This window comes from Ziziphus jujuba, chromosome 2 (genome assembly GCF_031755915.1).
Source record: "Ziziphus jujuba cultivar Dongzao chromosome 2, ASM3175591v1".
Lineage (NCBI taxonomy): Eukaryota > Viridiplantae > Streptophyta > Magnoliopsida > Rosales > Rhamnaceae > Ziziphus > Ziziphus jujuba.
In genome coordinates this window covers 9,920,748-9,942,915 of record NC_083380.1, presented here as the reverse complement: position 1 = coordinate 9,942,915, position 22,168 = coordinate 9,920,748, and the positions used below count along the sequence as shown (strand labels likewise).

General features: G+C 31.5%; 4 protein-coding genes across 4 annotated transcripts in view; 3 read left to right on the top strand and 1 right to left on the bottom strand.

The window, feature by feature from the left end:
• LOC125422590 (putative disease resistance protein RGA4) overlaps positions 1-22,168 on the bottom strand; it is a 47,718-nt gene that overhangs the window by 2,113 nt on the left and 23,437 nt on the right. The window lies entirely within an intron of this gene.
• LOC132800466 (uncharacterized) lies at positions 9,427-11,586 on the top strand. The gene is made up of 7 exons (XM_060814174.1): positions 9,427-9,537; positions 9,638-10,186; positions 10,378-10,629; positions 10,719-10,963; positions 11,048-11,218; positions 11,311-11,420; positions 11,523-11,586. Exons 1-5 carry the CDS (start codon positions 9,481-9,483, stop codon positions 11,169-11,171), a joined length of 1,227 nt encoding a protein of 408 aa, XP_060670157.1. The 5' UTR covers positions 9,427-9,480; the 3' UTR covers positions 11,172-11,218; positions 11,311-11,420; positions 11,523-11,586.
• On the top strand, positions 16,238-17,398 carry LOC132799080 (senescence-specific cysteine protease SAG39-like). The gene is made up of 2 exons (XM_016018447.4): positions 16,238-16,670; positions 16,806-17,398. Exons 1-2 carry the CDS (start codon positions 16,238-16,240, stop codon positions 17,396-17,398), a joined length of 1,026 nt encoding a protein of 341 aa, XP_015873933.3.
• Positions 20,234-21,388, top strand: LOC107410957 (senescence-specific cysteine protease SAG39-like). Its single transcript, XM_060814176.1, has 2 exons — positions 20,234-20,666; positions 20,796-21,388. The coding sequence occupies exons 1-2, from the start codon at positions 20,234-20,236 to the stop codon at positions 21,386-21,388; spliced, it is 1,026 nt and encodes a 341-aa protein (XP_060670159.1).

Here is a 22,168-nt window from a genome sequence, read left to right as displayed (position 1 = left end):
TTATCCATATTTATAGTGTTGAATCTAACCCGTCTAATGACATATCCTTCATGTTTCGTTACCACCCATTGCGGACCATGGGCTAACCATCTTAATGTTTCAAAAACTGTGTGATTAGGTTGACTTCGCTCCTGTGCAATCTAGTCAATTGAAAAAAATATGAAAAATTAAAGCTAAAACAATGATATTATATATTGAATATTTAACTTTCCCATACCTTATCACGTAACCAGTACATAAATGTACGTTTGTGTTCGTCTTGAAACCATTTTGCTTTTTTTCCTCAATTTTTTTTGCTTGACTTCAAGACTTCAAAATGAATGCTAAAACAAATAAAAGTTGTTGTAATTAATAAAAATATCCAACATATCTACTTATTGATGCATATTAATATACTCAAAATATCAACTAAATTATACATGTTGATATATATATATTAAAAATATCAACTAATTCATACATTAACATGTATATACGCACCTGACATACGGTTCCATTTCTGGTGTATTCGAAAGTACACATCTATGGACTTGCTCCCAAAGTTGTTGATCAATTTTTCCACCTTTAATGGGGGCATTAACATCATCCTTATCATTTAACTTTTGATATCTACCAATTAGGTTTCCAACTGCATCTAATCCTCTCTAAAATTCACTACAAAACTCAATCACTTCTTCACATATGTAACCCTTGGTAATACAACCTTTTGGCCGATTTTTGTTTCGAACATAACTTTTCAATACTTTCATGTACCTCTCAAACGGGTACATCCACCTGAAATGTATTGGTCCACACAATCTTACCTCTCGAACCAAATGTACAGTTAGATGAACCATTACATCAAAAAACGATGGTGGAAAGAATTTCTCTAAAAGGCACCAAGTTGTAATAAGATCATTTTGAATATTTTCCAATTCAGCAACAATGATAGACTTCTTGCAAATTGCATTGAAGAAAAAACAAATTCTTGCAATTGCATGTCTCACATGTTTAGCAAGGATTGCACGAATTGCAAAAGGCAAGAGTTGTTGCATCAATGTATGACAATCATGAGATTTCAATCCTACCATCTTTAAGTCCTCCATTGAAACAAGATTCCTAAAGTTTGAAGAATAACCATCTGGAACCTTTAAGTCCGCTAAACACTTACAAAACAATTTCTTCTCATGCTTTGATAATGTATAGCAGGCTGGTGGTAGGAAAGTTCGATTTCCTTGAGGCTTAGGGGACAAGTCTTTCCGCAAACCCATTTCTTGTAAATCTAAGCGAGCATTAACTCTGTCCTTCGTCTTACCAGGAATATTGAGCAATGTACCATATATGCTCTTACAAATATTTTTCTCAATATGCATGACATCTAAATTGTGTCGCACATGGAGAAATTTCCAATATTCCAATTCAAAAAAAATGGACTTCCTCTTCCAACATTCTTCAGAATCAACAGTCCTTTTCCTCTTGTTTGAGTTATCAAATCTCATTGCATTAAGCTTATCTAAGATTTCTTCTCCAGTCAACGGTTTTGGAGGCACTCCAAATTCTTGAAATCCATTGAAAGCCTTCTTTTGCCTTCTATAGTGATGATTTGGAGGAAGATATCTTCTATGCCCGGTAAAACTCATTTTTTTCCTCCATGTTTTAGCCTTGTAGCAAAAGTATTTTCACTGCAAATTGGACAAGCATAATATCCCTTCACCGCATGACCGGACAAGTTACCATAAGCTGGGAAATCATTTATTGTCCATAGCAACACTGCCTTCAAAGTGTATTTCTCTTGACGGTAAGCATTGAAGACCGTAACACCCTCATTCCACAACCGCTGCAGGTTTTCAACTAACGGCTCCATGTATACATCAATTTGATTTTTGGGTTGCTTCGGTCCAGAAATTAGAAGACTTGACATCATACATTTCCGCTTCATACACAACTAAGGAGGAAGATTATACACAACCGTCATCACAGGCCAACAACTATACCTACCACTCAACATATTATATGGATTAACTCCACCGGCCGCGGTCCCAAGTCTCAAATTCCTATCTTTGGATGCAAAGTTTGGCCATAAATGATCAACCAACTTCCAAGATGGAGAATCCGTAGGGTGTTGAATTTCCCCTATCTTAACCTTTCTCCCATTGGCATGCCATGTCAAATTCTTAGCCGTTTCAACACTACGAAACATTCGTTTAAAACGCGGAATAATAGGAAAGTGCCATAAAACTTTATTTGGAATATTGCTAGCAACTCCATTCTTATCAATTTTCCATCTAGCAGATCCACATTTAGGACATTCATTAAGGTCCACATATTCCTTCCTAAACAGAATACAACTTTTAGGACATGCATGAATCTTGATGTACTCCATTCCCAAAGCACTCAAAGTCTTCTTAACATTGTACATGGAGGTTGGCAACACATTGTCATTTGACAACATCTCAGATAACAATTGCAATAGTACATCAAAACTCTTATCAGAATATCCATATCTTACCTTTAAGTTGTACAATTTAACCAAGGCCGACAACTTGGTAAATTTGGTACAACCTAGGTACAAAGGTTTCTCCGCATCCTCCAATAAGGTAGCAAATTCATTAGGATCATTATCAAAAGTTTCTAATGCAGCACGGGTCATGTCTAAGCTATTGAAAGCCATGTTTTCCTTACTACTTAGGGATGTCAATTTGCCCCGCCCATCCCCGAAACCGCGGTGCACTGCCCCGTTAGGGGCGGTTTTTCCCCGAAAATTCGGGGATGCGGGGCGGGCTAGGGGCAAATATCTAAAAACCGAGTCGGGGACGGGCCGGGGACGGGGAATAATAACCCCGCCCCGAACCCGCCCCGATATATATATATATATATATATTTATTTATTATTTTTTTTATAAAATTTTATTTATGTAAAATCATTTTCTTCTTTTTTTTTTATTTATTTTTCTAAATATGTATTTTATTATAATTGTAAATTTGTTCCTTGATGTATTTTATTATATTTTTATTGCATTGTAGTCATTTTCTTTATATTTTAATCATAAAATAATTTTTTTATATAAATTTTTTAAAAAAATATCAATTAAAAAATAAAATGGGGATAATCGTCCCGCCCCGTCCCCGCCCCGCAAAATCCCCGATCCTGCCCTGCACCTAAAGAAACGGGGAAAACCGGCCCCGCCCCGCCCCGTTGACATCCCTATTACTACTACTATCATTTTCATTATATTCTACATTAATATTCCCAAAATGAGAAGATGATCCAATCCCATCAGCACATGACTCACCATGCCAAATCCATCGCCGATAGTTGACATCAAACCCATTCCAATATATATGGCCTTTAATATCCCTAATAGTATGGATTTTCATATTCCCACTTTGCATGCAAGGACACCGTATGGCATTACAATCATTGGCATTCTCCATACTAAATTTCAAAAATTCACTCACCCCCTTAGCAAAATCGCTTGAGGTTCTATACTTTGTTATCCACGATTTATCCATTTCCCTACCAATCTAAGCAGAACAATATCAAACAATATCACAAAAAAGATTATCGACAAAAGCAAGATTAAGAAAACTCATCGTAAACAAATCATCGACAAAAACAAGATTAAGAAAACCCATTGCAAACAAATTATCGACAAAAGCAAGATTAAGAAAACCATCGCAAACAAATTATCGACAAAAGCAAGATTAAGAAAACCCATCGCAAATAAATTATCCACAAAAACAAGATTAAGAAAACCCAGCAAACCTAACCTTCGGTTATAATGAATAAATAAATAATAACCCAATCCACCACATGTCACTGCCAATCATAAAGCGAAAAGAAACTCACCAAAACCATGGAGACGAAGAAAGAAGAAGCCAAGCTAACCACGAGGGCGACACAGAGAAATCCAACTTCCAGATAGCAACGCAAGCAAATGGAAAATTAAACACGAAATATCCCACTCTTCAAGTCTCTTTTAGATTGCTTCCAATTCTAACACCTATTATGAAGTGTACTAACACATATTTTGTGAAAAGAAATGGTATTCAAAATCCCGCATAAAATTTGAAAACACGCCAAAAATTTTAAGAAAATGGATAAACAGGCGATGTATTGAGATAAACTGTGTTGCTAAAGGATAAATAGTTTCATAGATGCCTTTTTTTAATTCTTTTAAAACAAAAAAGTTTCTCCAAGTACTGTTTATTTCCTTCTTAAACTTTTGGCAATAACTCTAAAATTGTAATTTTTCGTTTAAAAAACTAGATGATCTAGCGACTCATTGAGATAAACATGTGACACATTTACATATAAAAGGGTCGCCTTATCCAATAGTAATTAAAATTTATTTTTTGATTTTAGTTACTTTTTTTTTAAGTTACATCTAAAAATATTTCCACATAGCATTCCAATGAACACCAAGTCAATCGATCTAAAAATAGAAAACAGTTCTATCAATGCTCTTTTCAATTATTCACATATATGAGTATACACAAACACAAAAACATATCTCACGACATAATTTGAGATAGGATATAACAATTGTAAATTGATCTAAAGCAAGGACCCATAGTCCAATTGCTCGACGTAAGTATGTTCAACGAGTTGCACTTTCATGTTTTTGGCTATCAGTGATAGTTTATTTGAACTCAAATAAAATAATAGATTACATTTGCTTCTTCATTTCAAATAACAAACGACGCATTAAAATATTTATGCGTCGCTTATGAGCAAATAATTTGTTTTTTTGGGTTTGTGATCTTTTTGTTTAATCAATCTGATATTCTTTCAGCATCAAATCACCAGTGAATATATTTAAACAACATAAACTAGGGTTTTTTTTTTTTTTTAATTATAAGTAATAGGCGACGCATAAAAATGATTCCGCGTCGCCTATAAGCAAATATAAATTTTTTTTTTGTTTGTTTTTTTTTTTAAACTCAATCTGATTTTCTTTACAACATCAAATATCCTGTGGAAATATTTAAGCAACTTATTAAATGAACTTTTTTTTTTGTTTAAATCATGGTAACAGGCGACGCATAAAAGAATTTATGCGTCGTCGCTTGTTAGCAAAAATTATTTTTTTTTTTTTGTGTGTGATCTTTTTGTTTAATCAATCTGATTTTTGTTCAGCATCAAATCACCAGTGAAAATATTTAAACAACATAAACTAGTGTTTTTTTTTTGTTTCTTTATTATCAGTAATAGGCGACGCATAAGAATGTTTCCACGTCGCCTGTTTTCAAATATAATACCTTTTTTTTTGTTTTTTTTTAAACTCAATTTGATTTTCTTTACAACATCAAATATCCTGTGAAAATATTGAAGCAAATTATCAAATTCATATTTTTTTTTTTAAAAATTCATGGTAATAGGCGACGCATAAAAGTATTCATGCGACGCTTGTTAGCAAATAATATATATATATATATATATATATATATATATTTTTGTGTGATCTTTCTGTTTAATCACTTTGATTTTCTTTCAGCATCAAATCACCAGTGAAAATATTTAAACAAGATAAACTAGGATTTTTTTTTATTTTTTTTATAAGTAATAGGCGACGCGGAATCATTTTTATGCGTCGCCTATAATCAAATATAATTTTGTTTTGGTCTCTTTTCTTTAACTCAATTTGATTTTCTTTATAACATCAAATATCCTGTGAAAATATTGAAGCAAATTATTAAATTCACCTTTTTTTTTTTTTTTAAATTCATGGTAACAGGTGATGCATAAAAGTATTTATGCGTCGCCTGTTAGCAAATAATATATATTTTTTTTGTGTGATTTTTCTGTTTAATCACTTTGATTTTCAGCATCAAATCACCAGTGAAAATATTTAAACAAGATAAACTAGGATTTTTTTTATTTTTTTTTTATTTTATTTATAAGTAATAGGCGACGCGGAATCATTTTTATGCGTCGCCTATAATCAAATATAATTTTGTTTTGGTCTCTTTTCTTTAACTCAATTTGATTTTCTGTATAACATCAAATATCCTGTGAAAATATTGAAGCAAATTATTAAATTCACCTTTTTTTTTTTTTAAATTCATGGTAACAGGTGATGCATAAAAGTATTTATGCGTCGCCTGTTAGCAAATAATATATATTTTTTTTGTGTGATCTTTCTGTTTAATCACTTTGATTTTCTTTCAGCATCAAATCACCAGTGAAAATATTTAAACAAGATAAACTAGAGGTTTTTTTTCTTTTTTTTTTTAATTATAAGTAATAGGCGAAGCGGAATCATTTTTATGCGTCACCTATAATCAAATATAATTTTTTTTTTGTTTCTTTTTTTTTTAACTCAATTTGATTCTCTTTACAACATCAAAAGCCCTGTGGAAATATTTAATCAACTTATTAAATTAACAATTTGTTTTTTTTTTAATCATGGTAACAGGCGATGCATAAATTCTTTTATGCGTCGCTTGTTAGCAAAAATTATTATTATTATTTTTTTGTGTGTGATCTTTCTGTTTAATCAATATGATTTTCGTTCAGCATCAAATCACCAGTGAAAATATTTAAATAACATAAACTATTTTTTTTTTAATTTATAAGTAATAGGCGACGCAAAATCACTTTTATGCGTCGCCTATAATCAAATATAAATTTTTTTTTGTTTCTTTTTTTTTTAACTCAATTTGATTTTCTTTACAACATTAAAAACCCTGTGGAAATATTTAAGCAACTTATTAAATTAACAAATTTTTTTTTTTAAAATCATGGTAACAGGCGACGCATAAAAGAATTTATGCGTCGCTTGTTAGCAAAAATTATTATTATTATTATTATTATTTTTTTATGTGTAGTCTTTTTGTTTAATCAATCTAATTTTTGTTCAGTATCAAATCACCAGTGAAAATATTTAAACAACATAAACTAGTTTTTTTTTTATTTTTTATTTATAAGTAATAGGCGACGCGGAATCACTTTTATGCATCGCCTATAATCAAATATAAATTTTTTTTTAACTCAATTTGATTTTATTTACAACATCAAAAACCCTGTGGAAATATTTAAGCAACTTATTAAATTAACAAATTTTTTTTTAAATCATGGTAACAGGCGACGCATAAGAGAATTTATGCATCGCTTATTAGAAAAAATTATTATTATTATTTTTTTGTGTGTGATCTTTCTGTTTAATCAATCTGATTTTCGTTCATCATCAAATCAGCAGTGAAAATATTTAAACAACATAAACTAGTTTTTTTTTTTTAATAAGTAATAGGCGATGCGGAATCACTTTTATGCGTCGCCTATAATCAAATATAATTTTTTTTGTTTCTTTTTTTGACTCAATTTGATTTTCTTTACAACATCAAATATCCTTTGAAAATATTTAAGCAACTTATTAAATTAACACTTTTTTTTTTAATTGTGGTTACAAGAGACGCATAAAATATTTATGCATCCTTTGTTAGCAAATAATTTTTTTTTTGGTGTGTGATCTTTCTATTTAATTAATATGATTTTCTTTCAGCATCAAATCACCAGTGAAAATATTTAAACAACATGAATGAGTTTTTTTTTTTTAATTTTTTTAATCAATCTGATTTTCTTTCAAGTATATTTATTTTTTATTTAACATTTCAAAACACTTAAAATTTATATGCTTTTTAATTTTTATAGGCGATGTAGTTTCTTCTTTATACTTCTGTACTTCGCCATTGCGGTGGGTGGCTGGGATTTTTGCCGTCTTGTCACCGGGATTGGGTTGCTGGGTTTCTGCCGTGCTGTTGCCGTCGCCTGCTGTGGTGGCTTGAAGTTCCTCTTGATTGCTGGATTTGTAAAGGTGTGCTGTTTTTCATCCGTTTTGGGGTTCGATGGTGTATGTGTTTGCTGAAAAAAATATTCTGTTTGCTGGTTTTTTTTTTTGTTTTTTTAAATATTTGTTCATTACTGTAATTTTGGTGGGGTTTTATGTTGTTAAAATCATGTCTTGTCGTCGATAATGGGTTAGCTAAATTTTGTTTGGAAAAATAGCTATATTTATTGAGTGGGGTTCGATTGTATGTAAAGCAAAATGATATGCTAATATTTGTATTATGTGTTTATATGGTTAAATTCAAGATATAGCCTTTATAAATTGCGTGGGAAATGTCAACGGTATCAGAGATGGTGCTCTGTTGCGTGTCTTAAAATGACGTTGTTTGTACGGCTCAAAATCCATTAGTGATTTAGTCGCTGGATGCAAAGTTTGAAAATGTTAATGACTGTTAAAGAGGATAGATGTTAAGAGAAGATACTATTACTGCATCACTTGGTAAATAAATTACATGAATTTATCGTTTATTATTGTTATTAATGGTTTATTCATTATACTACACCCTATGTTCATATTGTTAGTAATATTAATTTGTGTTTATGTTTTTTGTATGTAGAATTATGGATCCTTTTAATGAACATGTCCTCTCGGATGGGGATGGCACTGGATCACCATCCAGTGATATGGAAAGATCGAATACATCATCCCCAAGGTGTAGAAAACGAGGGGCTACAACAATGAAAGGCCTTATGAAGTATTTGACGGGAAACAAAAGCTTGGAACCTCAGTATAATGAGGTTGGAGTTGCTATTAACTCTAAGGCCATTCGACTAAACAATTTGGAGGGCTCGTTGGCTAGGAGCACAATACCAATTAATATACCTAATTGGAGAGATGTGTCAGATAGGTTAAAAGATAACCTCTGGGCATCAATAAAGGTACGGAGTGCATTATTGTTAAATATTGTTTATTATGAATCATATTTAATTGATGAAGATTTTAGAATTCCTTTTTTTGCATTTGTAGCTTGTATATATGCATTTTACTAGCATTTCTAACTTACCGCATTTACTTGTCAATCAATGTTGCTAAATATACATATATTTTAATTTTGCAGCAATATACGAGTAAAGATGATAGTTTTAGGAAGGTAACTTTAAAAGATTGTTGTGACAAATGGAGAAAATTCAAGAATTACTTATATAGATATTTTGTTCGACCATATATTGACACACCCGAAAAGTTGAAGCATCGACCCTCAATTTATGAATTCATAAGTCAAGAGGTGTGGGATGATTTTGTGCAACAAAGGTTGTCGGATAAATTCCAGGTATAGTTTTATTTAATGCACGTTAATGTTGTATTAAATTGCGCTGTCATTATTTATATAAAAATTAAAATTTGTTATGGTGACTTATGTTATTTGGGTTTTCTAATATGTATGTTTATAACTTTTGTAGGCATTAAGTCAAAAATATTCGGAAAAACAACAATTAAACAAGTATCCACATAGGATGGGTGCAATGGGCTATGCGAGATTAGAAAGAGCCATTGTATGCAATTTATTTTTATTTACATTTAACCATATTAATTTTGTCATTGTTACTTGATCACTTGCATTATTAAAATTAATTTATTTGTAATTTTGAAGCAACTTGAAAGAGGCACTGAAGATTATGTAGACCGAGATGACCTATGGATACGGGCACGTATGGGGAAGGATGGAAAATATGCAAATGAAGAAACTGAACATGTAGCGGAAAAAATTGTGAGTATTGTATTTTTTATGAATATTTGTTGCATATATTATTATTTAGTTCATTATTATATAAACTGATATATTCAATCATTTAAACAATATATTGTAGAATGACTTAAAGAAGAAGGCAATAGAAGGAGAAATTCGGCCTTCATCTTCGGTGGATATCCTCACACAAGGTTTGGGAAAAGAGGAGTATGGAGGTAGGCTTAGGGGTCGAGGAAAAGGATACACGGTGACTAACTTTTTCCATACTCCTAAGCCGAATTCACAAAAAAAGACCAAGTCGGAGGGAAGTGGAAACAATGCAGTCTATGAGATGCTGCTCAAAGGTCTGGTGGCGATCGTTAGAAATTCAAGCAGCAGCAGCACTGCCCAAGTTGATGTGCTCATATGGGCATGTGGTATTGACATTCCGTCACTCACTCATCCAGCCGATACTGTTGCTGCTCCTGGGACCCAAGTCGATGATGTTGCTGGTCAAGGGACCCCCCCAGTCGATGACATTGATGCTGTTGGGACCCAAGTCGATGATGTTGCTGCTCATGGGACCCCCCCAGCTGATGATGTTGATGCTCCTGGGACCCAAGTCGATGATGTTGCTGCTCATAGGACCCAATCTACATCTTGGATTGATGCTCCTCGGATCTATCTTGAGGTAATTATTTCATTATATATATATATATATATATATAAATATGTTTAAGTGGGTTATTATTATCTATATAGCTCCCATGGTTGAAGAGTCTTACCTACTGCCATGAGGTCATGGGATCGAGTCTTTAAGTTGAAGGAATATTGTCATCTGAACATATATTAATTTTTTTTAATTTTTTTTTAACTTTGCAGGGTGTAAAATGCAATCTTGCACAAGGCAATGTTGGCCATATAGTAGCACGTGGCACTTTGGTTCCTTCGCTGCCAACGGATATGTGCCATGGTGTGAAGCTAGGTGCAGCAAATTATAAGGTCACTGTTGATGACGTTATTGATGGATTTGCACCTTTGCCTATTCCATCATTTGACATCATACGTGTCGGTGATGCTGAAGGTGCATTTATTGCATGGCCAAGAGATCTTGTTATCTTGCCATCTGAGGAGGTATTGTTCGATGCAGCTATATATATTAATGACGTTTAAAATAATTTTGTTTTTGTTCTATTTTAAATGTTGTTTGTTGATATTTGTAGGGAAGCTCGAACAGGTTAAATGTTGAGAATGATCAAGATGATAATGTTGATCCCTTAGTCGTTACCCCAACGATCCGAGAGTTGCTACGTTGGATCAAGGACGTCGATAGCGATCATTTATGGTTTTTTAATATGAAAAAAGAGATCTTTGGGGAAGAACAACAGTTGGGCATAGCAAGGAGTGATATAAACAATTTTTGTTACATGCAAGAATTATCTTCCGAATGCATCTTGTTCTACATAAGGTAAACTAAATTTGGATGTCTTTATAACTAATTCTTTCATTTAATTAATTATACACTATAATTACTTGTAATTGGATTATGTAGGCATTTATGTGAGGGATTGACGGGCTCCTTCGAAGGGAATTATTGCTTTGTTCATCTGGATATTATTGCTTCGGTTGGTCATCCAAACCCTCATGAACGGATGATAAATATATTGAGTAGATGACAAGATGCAAGAAATAATCAACTTTGGTTCTTTCCTTATTGTGCAAGGTAATATTGTGTTAGTTTTAATTAAATTATGTTGTGAAAATATTAATTTCGAAAAACATCATATTAACTAAAATATTTATTGGTGTTTTTAGGAATCATTGGATGCTATGTGTTGTTGATTTATACAAAGCAGTAGCATGGTTTTTTGATTCTTTGAAGACTCATAAGAATATAATTGATAAGGATCTAAAAACTTTGACGAGTAAGTTAATAACTCTAATATTTTTAATTAATTATTCTTATATTGGATTTGTACTTTTGAAGCTACTATATAATCTTATACAATATTTATATTTCTATATAGTTCCTTCGTTGCATGGAACAAAGGAAAGACATCTGAAAAGAAACTTCGGTGGCAAAATACTAAGGTAATTACGATATATAAACTTAGCATTATTAGTTGTTAGTTAATTTAAATAATCTAATATTACACATAATTTACTGTTTGTCAATTTAGACACCGATGCAGCCCGGGAGTACGGAATGCGGTTACTATATTATGATGATAATGCGAGATATCATTAGGCGCAAAGTTCCTCCCCGAGACTTAAAAGGAATGGTAAATTATTATTAATTTAATGATTTCATCATATTTCTATTATGTAATAATTAATATTTATGATTATTCGTATATGTATTAACATAAGTTTCTCATGTTCAGTACGAAGGTGTCACTTGGTTACAAGCTGAAAATGTCAACGAATTCAGAGATGAATGGGCAACAGCGATGATCACAAGTATCTCAAACCAATGAATATCTATGCATGGTAGTGAAATAGCTAGCTTTTGTTAATAGCTTTTGTTTGTACATATAAAATATCATAGACAAATTTGTGAAAATCGCTCATAAGGTAATATTTGTTTTGCATGAACTTTGGTTTTAAACATACCAATTTTACAAAAATTCAAACAATATTAAAAATAATTACAATAAATGGTGAACAGGCGACGCACAATATGCTTGAGAGTCGCCTGATACAAATAATGCAAAAAAAAAAAACAAAACCATCATAGTTATGTGCTTAAATATTTTAACTGGCTATTTGAAGTTAAAAGTAAAATAGATTGATTTATATTTTTACAAAACCCAAAATAAATAAATAAATAAATAAAAGGTGAACAGGCGACACAATAAGCTTTAGCGTCGCCTGATACAAATAATGTGCTTAAATGTTTTAACTGGTTATTTGAAGTTAAAAGTAAAACAGATTGATTTATATTTTTACAAAACCCAAAAAAATAAAAAATAAATAAAAGGTGAACATGTGACACAATAAGCTTTAGCATCGCCCGATACAAATAATGCAAAAAAAAATAAAAACCATCCCAGTTATGTGCTTCAATATTTTAACAAATTATTTGATGCCAAAAGTAAAACAGATTGATTAATATTTTTACAAAACCAAAAGAAAAAATAAATAAATAAAAGGTGAATAGGCGACGCAAAAAATGCTTGAGGGTCGCCTGATACAAATAAAAAAAAAACAAAAAAAACAAAAACCATCACAGTTATGATCTTAAATATTTTAACTGGTTATTTGAAGTTGAAAGTAAAACAGATTGACTAATATTTTTAGAAAACAAAAAAAATAAAAGGGTAACAGGCGACGCATAATACAATTATTCATCTCCTGATACAAATAATGCAAAGAAAACAAAAACAAGAACAATTATGCTTCTTAAATATTTTAACTGGTTATGTGAAGTTGAAAGTAAAACAGATTGACTAATATTTCTAAAAACCAAACCAATTAAATAAAATAAAATTAAATTGTAACAGGGGCCGCACAACCATATTACGCGTCGCCTTATATAAGAAAAAAATTAAAAACAACACAGTTATGCTTCTTAAATATTTTCACTGGTTTTTAAAGTTGAAAAAAAATCAGATTGATTAATATTTTATGAAAAAGAAAAATAAATAACAATAAGGGAATAAGGTGACACAAAATATACCTATGCATCGCTTGATACAAATATTTTTTGGAAAAAAACAAAAAAAAAAGGCTCTGTGATGCTACTTAAATATTTTCACTTGTTATTTTAAGTTGAGAGAAAATCAACTGCTTAATATTTACAAAAAATCAAAAAAAAAAAATAATAAATTAACCGGCGATGCATGATGAATGTTTTGAGTCTCCTGATATCTATAATGTGTGTTGAAAAAAATTAAAAATCCAGCACTATTATTTTTTTAAAATATTTTCACTGGTTTTTAAAGTTGAAAGAAAATCAGATTGATTTATATTTTATGGAAAAAGAAAATAAATATATATAAGGGAATAAGGCGACGCAAAATATACCTATGCGTCGCCTGATGAAAATATCTTTTGTAAAAAAAAAAAGCTCTGTGTTGCTGCTTAAATTTTTTCACTTGTTATTTAAAGTTGAAAGAAAATCAACTGCTTAATATTTACAAAAAACCAAAAAAAAAAAAATAATAAATTAATAGGCTACGCATAATATTGATTATGCGTCGCCTGATATCAATAATGTGTGCTTCAAAAAAATAAAAATCCAGCACTGTTATTTTTCTTAAATATTTTTACTGGTTTTTAAAGTTGAAAGAAAATCAGATTGATTTATATTTTATGAAAAAAAAAATATATATATATATATATAAGGGAATAAGGCGACGTAAAATATACTTATGCGTCGCGTGATACAAATATTTTTTGGAAAAAAAAAAAAAAAACTCTGTGATGATGCTTAAGCATTTTCACTTGTTATTTAAAGTTGAAAGAAAATCAACTGTTTAATACTTACAAAAAACCAAAAAAAAAAATAATAATAAATTAATAGGCGACGTATAATATTGATTATGCGTCGCCTGATATCAATAATGTGTGTTCCAAAAAAATAAAAATCCAGCACTGTTATTTTTCTTAACTATTTTCACAGATTTTTAAAGTTGAAGGAAAATCAGATTGATTAATATTTTATGAAAAAGGAAAAAAAATAAATATAAGGGCATCAGGCGACTCACAATACGCCTATGTGTAGCAGGATGTATATATTTTTGGTAAAAAAAAAAAAAATTATCTCTGTGATACTGCTTAAATATTTTCACTTGTTATTTAAAATTGAAAGAAAATTAATTGATTAATATTTAAAAAATCTAAAAAAAAATTAATAATTTAATAGGCGACGCATAGAGTTTGTTATAAGTCGCCGGATATTAATAATGTGGAACGAAAAAAAAATTAAAATCCAACTCTGTTATTTTTCTTAAATATTTTCACCTATTTTTAAAGTTGAAAGAAAATCATATTGATTAATAATTTTCTTTAGTGTAGCATTTAAACAATACAATTGATATAAAATATACGCACTCTATTAAAGGCGACTCTGTTGGGCTAAATATTCAGCAACTCTTAACGGATGCGTCGTGTGTTGTTGTTTCTAGCGACTTCTTGACGTCAACATTTTTCGTATGTGTCGTCTATTAGTCGAATTTTTACTGACGCATTAACCTCAGAGTCACGATTTTGTTTTTTTAGATGCATTTATTTCGTAGCGTCGCTAAGAGTATGTTTCGTTAGAGCTTAATTTTCGTGTAGTGAATTGATATATTAGGAATATAATTTATCATGATCGAGACTTAAATATAAATAACTCTCAGTATATTCAATACGATACGTATTCTTCAAACCATATTTTTATTTTAATTGGCTATCAAAATCTTGTTTATTTCTTCGGATTAAGTAAAATATGCTTGATTGAGTTCTAAATTTAGCGCATAGAAGATGCAAATATAGACATTAATCCCCTCATCCTGTTGAATATATTGAATGCTTTTAGAAGTATAAGACTCTGTTTAATATCATTTTTGCTTATACTTTTTAAGAATTTTTATTTCTCTGTAAAACTTTTTTAAAACATTTCTACTTATTTTAGTTAAAAGCTTCTTAACATGCGTGAAGCATTTTAAAAAAACTGTTCAAACACTTTTGAAAATAATTTTTAAACTTTAAAAGTTATAAATAATTTTTTAAAATCCATACTAAAAAAAATAGATATAGGATTTTTTTTTTTTTTCTTTGGCAATATCTTGAATATGTGAATTGAATGTTGTAGAATGAAAAGATTGACGTAGGTGACAACTAAGTTGGAGGACCCTTATATAAACCTGTACTTTAAGTATTATAATTAAAATGGATCTTTTGCTCTAGGCTTCACTTGAATATGTCTCGAACCCTGTGTCATGTGCGCAAATATATTGACCTTATCATTTAGTATCCTCTCCTTCCTAAAACGGAGGCATTTTGTCTTAATTTGCTGCTTGTATACAATAATTAATCTGTACCACTTCTGGACAAATTACAAGAAATGGATTAAAAAAATAAAATTTTAAAAAAAAATGATAGACCGTTTTCCAAGGAGCTAAATTGGACAGGGAAAGTTTATTTTAATGAGATGAAGATAATAGAACAGCATTGGAGGATTGCACCAGCAGGACATTCAAATGTTCACAACGTGAAAGAAACATATATATTAATTATATTATATCTGTATAACACCATCATATTATGGAGAAGATCCAAAATAGCAAACTCCAAAAGGTAAAGTAAAATATATTATTTAACATCAATTCCAGACAATGACAGCAAAATAAAGTCTAAATTTTGGCTTAATCCAAAATACATTATATCATAAAAATATCGCAAACACCACTAACAATATATAAAGCTAGCTCCAAAACAATGGCAGATAAATTTGTGTGAGATATAATCTTTTTGTAATTAGTTACAGGAAAACTATGGCGTTTGACACGACAGCTTATACGGTATGGACTGGGTTGTCTAAATCATCACAATTTTCCCGGAAATCTAACCAGGCCGACCAGGAAATTAAGCAATCACTTTGGAAGTTGAACAAAGTAAAAGTGCTATATATAGCTAGGTGAAGCCATTCTATATATACCTAACTTTCCTGTTATATATGCCCATATACATCTTAACCAAAATTGAATACCGAAAATCCTAGTAATTAATTCTTGACAACTTCAAAAAGTAAGTAATGGCTATGACACTGGGAAGGTCCTCAATTTTTATAGCACTTGTAGTTTTAGGAGTGTGGGCTTCTCAAGCCAAGTGCCGCACATTGAATGAAGTTTCCATGTCAGAGAGACATGAGCAGTGGATGGCTCGCTATGGGCGCACGTACGAGAACAATGCTGAGAGGGAAAGGCGTTTTAAGATATTCAAGGACAATGTGGAGTTCATTGAGAATTTTAACAATGCTGGCAATCGGCCTTACAAGCTAAGTGTCAATGAATATGCAGACCAAACCAATGAAGAATTCCGAGCCTCTCGCAATGGATACAAAAGATCCTCCAATTCCAAGTCATCTCAAACATCGTTTAGATACGAGGATGTGAGTGCAGTTCCATCCAGCATAGATTGGAGGAAGAAAGGAGCTGTCACCCCCATCAAGGACCAGGGTCAATGTGGTACTCATTAGTTAATATCATACCAAATTAGCCCTTTATTTTCTTTGCTATATGTTATATATATATATATATATATATATATGAATTAACATTCCATTGTGGTTGTTGTAATGTATATATATGTCCAATGTATAGGATGTTGCTGGGCATTTTCCGCAGTGGCAGCCACAGAAGGAATTACACAGCTGAAAACTGGGAAATTGATATCTCTTTCTGAGCAAGAATTAGTGGACTGCGACACCAACGGTGAAGATCAAGGTTGCGAGGGGGGTCTCATGGACGACGCTTTTGAGTTTATCATTCAAAACAAAGGACTTGCCACAGAAGCAAACTATCCTTACAAAGGAGTTGATGGTACTTGTAACACCAATAAAGAGGCTTCCCATGCCGCCAAAATCACCGGCCATGAAGATGTTCCTGCAAATAGCGAGAAGGCATTGTTAAAGGCGGTGGCTAATCAACCAGTCTCGGTTGCAATCGATGCCAGTGGATCGGCCTTCCAGTTCTACTCGAGCGGGGTATTCACTGGAGAATGTGGAACAGCTCTGGATCATGGTGTGACAGCCGTTGGATATGGAAAGGCAGATGATGGAACGAAGTATTGGTTGGTGAAGAATTCATGGGGCACTTCATGGGGTGAGAATGGATACATTAGAATGCAGAGAGATGTTGATGCTAATGAAGGTCTTTGTGGCATTGCCATGGAAGCTTCCTATCCAACTGCTTGAAACTCTATGGGTGGTGAATAATTAATTTTCACTTGATACGAATATAGTAATTATATGGATGTTATTTCCAAATTATATACTTATTTGCACTGATACTTGATGGATCTTGTAATTGCTTGTATAGCATACAATTAATGTATTATATGCTTAAAGCTTTTAAATTTCGTAACAGAAATTTCTTGATCTTACTCCAATTTCCAATTCCACCTACTCACAAACTACTATTTGGGCATAAGTACTTGCACAACTATAGCTAGGTAGGCCTTATTCCAAAAATGATTCTATATTCACAACTTTAAAACTATAGACATCCATAATTTTGGTACATTGCAGAATAGTTCCTCTACATTAATACTTTTTACAATTTTTTTTTGTTTAATTTTAGGAAATTATAAGTATGCTAGTGAAAAAAAAAAAACTTGATATTCGGTCAACGGACTTTACTTCCAAAAAGATGTGATAAAACTTGTCCCCAAAAAAAAAAAAAATGTTCTGATAAAATATAAACTTTTTTATATGTAACTGACTATTTTTTAAGTTTAACATGTTATAAAATACTATATGTATAAAAACCTTCATGATTTTTGTCATTTACATTTATGTGCGATTGTTAATTATCATGTCAAATGTTAATGATAATGATAATTTTAAAAAAAATATGTAAAAAAAGAAACTGAGAAATGGATTAATCATCATTATTGAATTTTTTCTCACTTAACTAAAAAGGGTATTGTGAAAATTTAATATTAAATAGAGAAGGTTGAGAGGTAGAATAACAAACAAAAATAGAAAGGTCTGACTTTTTTTGATTGAAAGTATATAAACTGGGTGTTTAAAGCTGATAAATGTGAAAGTTATAAAGTTCAACAACTTCATTAAAAAAAAAAAAAAAAAAAAAGATGCTTTCACACACACACACGCTTTCAATTGTACATGCCTTTATCTTTACCATGGAATCCTTGCACAAAATGATTGAAGCTTCCTCTAAAATTAGTCATGTAAACGAAGCTTCAAGAAATTAGATTGAAAAATTAGATCTGTTATTTTAATTTTCAATATTGGTTATCTAGAAATAATTATTTTGCCCATTTTTTCAGCTTTTTGTTGACTAATCTAAAAGGAATGAAAATAACGTGCAGACCAGTCCAAAAGGAAATCAGCAATAGACAATTATATATAATGTATCTACTTAATGGGGCTATGGAAATATCATAATTTTAATTCAAAATCGAAATCATTAATTAGTTAATGAAGCGCCAAAATAGGTCACCTACCGGGTTATATAAGAAAATTTTGGCAATAAAAATAATAGAAGAGCTCAACCACATACGATTTTGATAAAGTAATAAAATCATTATGTGAAGATCTATGAAAATGACATGTGTATATCGTTATTGTATATCCAATTGATATATTAGGAATATAATTTATCATAATCGAGACTTAAATATAAATAACTCTCAGTATATTCAATACGATACATATTCTTCAAACCATATTTTTATTTTAATTGACTGTCGAAATTTTGTTTATTTCTTCGGATTAAGTAAAATATGCTTGATTCAATTCTAAATTTAGCACATACAAAATGCAAATGTAGACATTAATCCCCTCATCCTGTTGAATATATTGAATGCTTTTAGAAGTATAAGACTCTGTTTAATATCATTTTTGCTTATACTTTTTAAGAATTTTTATTTCTTCGTAAAATTTTTTAAAAAAATTTAAAAAAACTGTTCAAACATTTTCGAAAGTAACTTTTAAACTTTAAAAGCTATAAATAATTTTTTAAAATCCATACTAAAAAAAATCTAATAGATATAGGATTATTTTTTTTTTTTTTTTTGTTTTTGTTTGGCAATATCTTGAATATGTGAATTGAATGATGTAGAATGAAAAGATTGACGTAGGTGACAACTAAGTTGGAGGACCCTTATATAAGCCTGTACTTTAATTATTATAATTAAAATGGATCTTTTGCTCTAGGCTTCACTTGAATATGTCTCGAACCCTGTGTCGTGCGCGCAAATATATTGACCTTATCATTTAGTATCCTCTCCTTCCTAAAACGGAGGCATTTTGTCTTAACTTGCTGCTTGTATACAATAATTAATCTGTACCACTTCTGGATAAATTACAAGAAATGGATTAAAAAAATAAATTTTTTTTAAAAAAATGATAGACCGTTTTCCAGGGAGTTAAATTGGACAGGCCAGGAAAGTTTATTTTAATGAGATGAAGATAATATAACAGCATTGGAGGATTGCACCAGCAGGACATTCAAATGTTCACAACGTGAAAGAAACATATATATTAATTATATTATATCTGTATAACACCATCATATTATGGAGAAGATCCAAAATAGCAAACTCCAAAAGGTAAAAGTAAAATATATTATTTAACATCAATTCCAGACAATGACAGCAAAATAAAGTCTAAATTTTGGCTTAATCCAAAATACATTATATCATAAAAATATCGCAAACACCACTAACAATATATAAAGCTAGCTCCAAAACAATGGCAGATAAATTTGTGTGAGATATAATCTTTTTGTAATTAGTTACAGGAAAACTATGGCGTTTGACACGACAGCTTATACGGTATGGACTGGGTTGTCTAAATCATCACAATTTTCCCGGAAATCTAACCAGGCCGACCAGGAAATTAAGCAATCACTTTGGAAGTTGAACAAAGTAAAAGTGCTATATATAGCTAGGTGAAGCCATTCTATATATACCTTTCCTGTTATATATGCTCATATACATCTTAACCAAAATTGAATACCAAAAATCCTAGTAATTAATTCTTGCGAACTTCAAAAAGTAAGTAATGGCTATGACACTGGGAAGGTCCTCAATTTTTATAGCACTTGTAGTTTTAGGAGTGTGGGCTTCTCAAGCCAAGTGCCGCACATTGAATGAAGTTTCCATGTCAGAGAGACATGAGCAGTGGATGGCTCGCTATGGGCGCACGTACGAGAACAATGCTGAGAAGGAAAGGCGTTTTAAGATATTCAAGGACAATGTGGAGTTCATTGAGAATTTTAACAATGCTGGCAATCGGCCTTACAAGCTAAGTGTCAATGAATATGCAGACCAAACCAATGAAGAATTCCGAGCCTCTCGCAATGGATACAAAAGATCCTCCAATTCCAAGTCATCTCAAACATCGTTTAGATACGAGGATGTGAGTGCAGTTCCATCCAGCATAGATTGGAGGAAGAAAGGAGCTGTCACCCCCATCAAGGACCAGGGTCAATGTGGTACTCATTAGTTAATATCATACCAAATTAGCCCTTTATTTTCTTTGCTATATGTTATATATATATATATATATATGAATTAACATTGCATTGTGGTTGTTGTAATGTATATATATGTCCAATGTATAGGATGTTGCTGGGCATTTTCCGCAGTGGCAGCCACAGAAGGAATTACACAGCTGAAAACTGGGAAATTGATATCTCTTTCTGAGCAAGAATTAGTGGACTGCGACACCAGCGGTGAAGATCAAGGTTGCGAGGGGGGTCTCATGGACGACGCTTTTGAGTTTATCATTCAAAACAAAGGACTTGCCACAGAAGCAAACTATCCTTACAAAGGAGTTGATGGTACTTGTAACACCAATAAAGAGGCTTCCCATGCCGCCAAAATCACCGGCCATGAAGATGTTCCTGCAAATAGCGAGAAGGCATTGTTAAAGGCGGTGGCTAATCAACCAGTCTCGGTTGCAATCGATGCCAGTGGATCGGCCTTCCAGTTCTACTCGAGCGGGGTATTCACTGGAGAATGTGGAACAGCTCTGGATCATGGTGTGACAGCCGTTGGATATGGGGAGGCAGATGATGGAACGAAGTATTGGTTGGTGAAGAATTCATGGGGCACTTCATGGGGTGAGAATGGATACATTAGGATGCAGAGAGATGTTGATGCTAATGAAGGTCTTTGTGGCATTGCCATGGAAGCTTCCTATCCAACTGCTTAACCTCTATGGGTGGTGAATAATTAATTTTCACTTGATACTAATATGGAAATTATAAAATAATATACTTATTTGCACTGATACTTGATGGATCTTGTAATTGCTTGTATATCATACAATTAATATATTATATGCTTAAAAGCTTTTAAATTTGGCCACAGAAATTTCTTCTCATTCCAATTTCCAATTCCACCTACTCACAAACTACTAATTGGGCATAAGTACTTGCACAACTCTAGCTGGCTAGGCCTTATTCCGAAAATGATTCTAGATTCACAACCTTTAAAACTATATCCACCCATAATTTTGGTACATTGCAAAATAGTCCCTCCATGTTAATACTTTTTACAATTTCTTTTTATTTTATTTTAGGAAATTATAAGTATGCCAGTGGAAAAAAAAAAAAAAAACTTGACATTCGGTCAACAGACTTTCCTTGCACCCAAAAAAAAAAAAAAAATGCTGTGATAAAATATAAACTTCTTTGTATGTCACTGAGTATTTTTCAATTTAAAATATTATAAAAGTTTTAACGTGGTGAATGAAATATAGATATTACATATGAATTCGCTTTAGTTGGTCCAAATAAATGAGAATTCATAAAAATATTAAACCTTACACAAAATGAGCAAAACCCATATGCATTGATAATTAAACGCTAATTAATATTTTAGCATGAAAGATATAATTAAAGCTTGCACAGAACTTGGGTTAGCCTTTTACAAGTTTGTAGGCGATCGACTGCAGTCTTTGCGTTCTCATTAGGGATACGCTGCTGACTTA